The 3634-nt window shown below is 32.7% G+C and overlaps 1 protein-coding gene across 1 annotated transcript in view; it reads right to left on the bottom strand.

Moving 5' to 3' along the window:
• Positions 1 to 3634, bottom strand: part of LOC106465576 (homeobox protein Meis1-like) — a 203639-nt gene that overhangs the window by 129767 nt on the left and 70238 nt on the right. The window contains exon 6 of the mRNA XM_013925803.2: positions 1718 to 1850. Coding sequence (XP_013781257.2) covers positions 1718 to 1850 — 133 coding nt within the window. The remainder of the gene's footprint in view (positions 1 to 1717; positions 1851 to 3634) is intronic.

Below are 3634 nucleotides of genomic sequence, written 5' to 3'. Positions count from 1 at the left end.
AGAGTCACTTGTGTTTATTGGTACTGTGGTAAATCCAATAATACCGTCTTTATAACGTATATTCAGAGTCACTTGTGTTTATTGGTACTGTAGTAAATCCAATAATACCGTCTTTATAACGTGTATTCAGAGTCACTTGTGTTTATTGGTACTATAGTAAATCCAATAATACTGTCTTTATAACGTGTATTCAGAGTCACTTGTGTTTATTGGTACTATAGTAAATCCAATAATACCGTCTTTATTTCATTTAACAGAAATGTTGTTGATTATAAGCAACAAATAAATATCTATACAAAGAAAGAATAGTAAATAGTCCAAACTGGTTTTATAGCAATAGCAGAGTATCATAAAATTCATGTTACATTGTACTGTAAATATGAAAGTATATCCATATATTTAAAAACATATACTTTGAATTTTTGATGAAACTTATAGGAATACCGAGAGATTCATCATATCCATAATCACAAACTGAAGAGATATTACATACATGCAAGCAAGTAAGACCAGTGTAAACCAAAACGAATAACTAGAAAAAAAACAAAGTATAAGCAATCATAAATTGCATTAACTCCTATAGGAATGGAACTGTCATTACATGTTTGGAATATCATGAAACGTACCACAGATGGTTTTAACTAATTATTAAAATGTACTGAATAAAGTGAGAGAAACAGATTAAGGCTTAAAGAACACATTATTATATATTAGACTTTTATTCAGTTCTTGAGTTATTCTGCCTTCAAAACGTGTGATTCCTACAAAGATCAGTTCAGGTTCTTCTGAGTTCCTTCGTAGGAAGTCACTTTGGGATAGTCCAGAAGCCCTTGGAGACATTATTACTCCAGAAACTTCACAAGTCCTAAGTAATTTATCACGGGTTATAAGTAACTATTCTGGGTCTCAAGAGATTCACGATGCTAACATATATATTTAATGTCGAAAGCTTCAGTTATTTAGCTATTTTAAACTTTAGAGGGCACTGTATTCCTGTTATGAAATCACGCTAACATATTTTAATTCATTTGCCAAATATCATGTTCAACTTGATTCAAATCACCACGTGACAGTTTTCTTTTTCGTGTAGCATCAATTCTGATCGACGTTTTAAAATTTCACTGATGATTTAATTTGTTTCGATCACTGTAGTATCATTTCAAACCTTTGCTTAGCCACCTAAGTACCACAAGAAAGTGCTCAGTGTGAAAAATATATAGCCACCTAAGTACCACAAGAAAGTGCTCAGTGTGAAAAATATATAGCCACCTAAGTACCACAAGAAAGTGCTCAGTGTGAAAAATATATAGCCACCTAAGTAACACAATAAAGTGCTCAGTGTGAAAATTATATAGCCACCTAAGTAACACAATAAAGTGCTCAGTGTGAAAATTATATAGCCACCTAAGTACCACAATAAAGTGCTGTGTGAAAAATATATAGCCACCTAAGTACCACAATAAAGTGCACAGTGTTAAAAGTATATAACCATCTAAGTACTACAAGAAAATGCTCTGTGTCAAAGGTATATAGCCACCTAAGTACCACAAGAAAGTGCTCTGTGTTAAAAGTATACAACTATCTAAGTACCACAAGAAAGTGCTCTGTGTTAAAAGTATATAACTATCTAAGTACCACAAGAAAGTGCTCAGTGAATACACATGAATGAAATGCCAGTGTCAGTACGAAACAACAACTGATTACAAATAAAACCTACCCGCTTCACTGTTGTTGTCTGTGCTCTGCTGAGAGCTGGGTTGGTGGGAGAAGGGCCCCGGTGTAGATCCGGCTGGCGACCTTACATCATCCGCTGCTCCGCCGTACGAGTTCAGAGACTGGGAAGGAGGTCGCTGTAGAAACAGAAATAGAACATGTTCCGTGTTAGAAAGAGTTTTTGTGTAACGAAATCACGCTGTTATATGAACATTTAACATGATTCATTTACTTCTAGAAATTATGAGACTCCTACGAAGACACTCGAAGGTGACACTAATTCAGGCACTTCTGAGTCACTTTAGAATATTTTTGAAGCCCTTGGAGATATTATTACTCTATGAACTTCAGAAGTACTAAGTAATTCACATAGTTCGATAGTCTTTTAGTTGTGACTAGTCCATGAAATTCAGGAATTTGCAATCAATTATATATATATATATAGTTCAGAACTCACTGGAGACATGAATCATATGATTACTCCATAAACTTCAAAAACCCTAAGTAATTCATAATGTTCTAAAGTCCTTGAAGATATGTTAAGTCCAATAAATTCAAAAATTCGTAGTTTTAGATATAGCCCTAAAGTCACTGGAGATATTATTAACTTCACAAACTTCAGAAATTCTAAATAATTCATACAGTTCTAAGGCCTCTGAAGATATGTTAAGTCCAATAAATTCAAAAATTCGTAGTTTTAGATATAGCCCTAAAGTCACTGGAGATATTATTAACTTTACAAACTCCAGAAATTCTAAATAATTCATACAGTTCTAAGGCCTCTGAAGATATGTTAAGTCCAATAAATTCAAAAATTCGTAGTTTTAGATATAGCCCTAAAGTCACTGGAGATATTATTAACTTCACAAACTTCAGAAGTTCTAAATAATTCATACAGTTCTAAGGCCTCTGAAGATACGATTATTCAACGAAATTCAAACATCTGTAGTAATTCAGATAGTTGTAAAGCCCTGGGAGATATTATTAGACCAGGGATTTCAGAAGTCCTACTGTAATTTCGATACTTCTAAAGTCCTTGATTGGAGATGTCATTAATCCATGATGTTCAAGGTCACTTCAGGTAAGTTCAAATAGTTATAAAAAGTTGTGTTCAATCTAATTGTTATGTTCTTTGGAGTTGAGAAACTCTATGATTTCGAGGCACTTAGATGTTTGATTATTACAGACATTTCTGACAACTTAGACATATATATCAGATACGCATAGAATCTTCAATTTTTTTTTATATATAAATTCCTGTATCTGTTCTCTCTACCTTAAAGAAATACTCATTTTTCTTCGCGAACTGTAGCAATAACTTTCTGCTTCTAAATACTTTTAGTGTCGAAAAATTCAGTTATTCAATATAACTTTAGAGGGCACTGCTGTTTGGCTATGCAGATTTTGATGGCTATTTCTGTTTTTTATCGCTACCAATGCCTGCATTCATTATATTTAAAAACAAAAACAATTGGTTATTGAAGAAGATAAATCATGGGTAATAAACATATCCAGACTTCCCAGCAATTTTCATACACATAAATCTTCGCAAGCAGGTATAAATAGACAGACAAATAGTTAAATAGGTAGGCAGACAGACAGTAAGATAAATTTTTATTTCCTCTGTTAACTAAATTAAGTCGTATCTGTCTGCTGCTTCTGGAAACATAACTACATTTTTTTGTCAAACTCAGACCTTTCTCATTCATTTTCATGTAAAGATAGCTCAAACCACGTGTGTCTTTACTGTAATAAAGCCTAATCCTTAACTATTTTTATTGTAATAAAGCATAATCCTTCATGATTTGTGTTTACTTTGATAAGGTCTAATCCTTCTAATCCTTCATGATTTGTGTTTACTTTGATAAAATCTAACCCTTCATGATTTGTGCTTATTATAATAAAGTTAAACCCTTCATGA

The sequence above is a fragment of the Limulus polyphemus genome, unplaced genomic scaffold (assembly GCF_000517525.1).
Source record: "Limulus polyphemus unplaced genomic scaffold, Limulus_polyphemus-2.1.2 Scaffold1988, whole genome shotgun sequence".
NCBI classification, from domain to species: Eukaryota; Metazoa; Arthropoda; class Merostomata; order Xiphosura; family Limulidae; genus Limulus; species Limulus polyphemus.
This window is presented reverse-complemented; position numbering and strand designations above follow the sequence as displayed.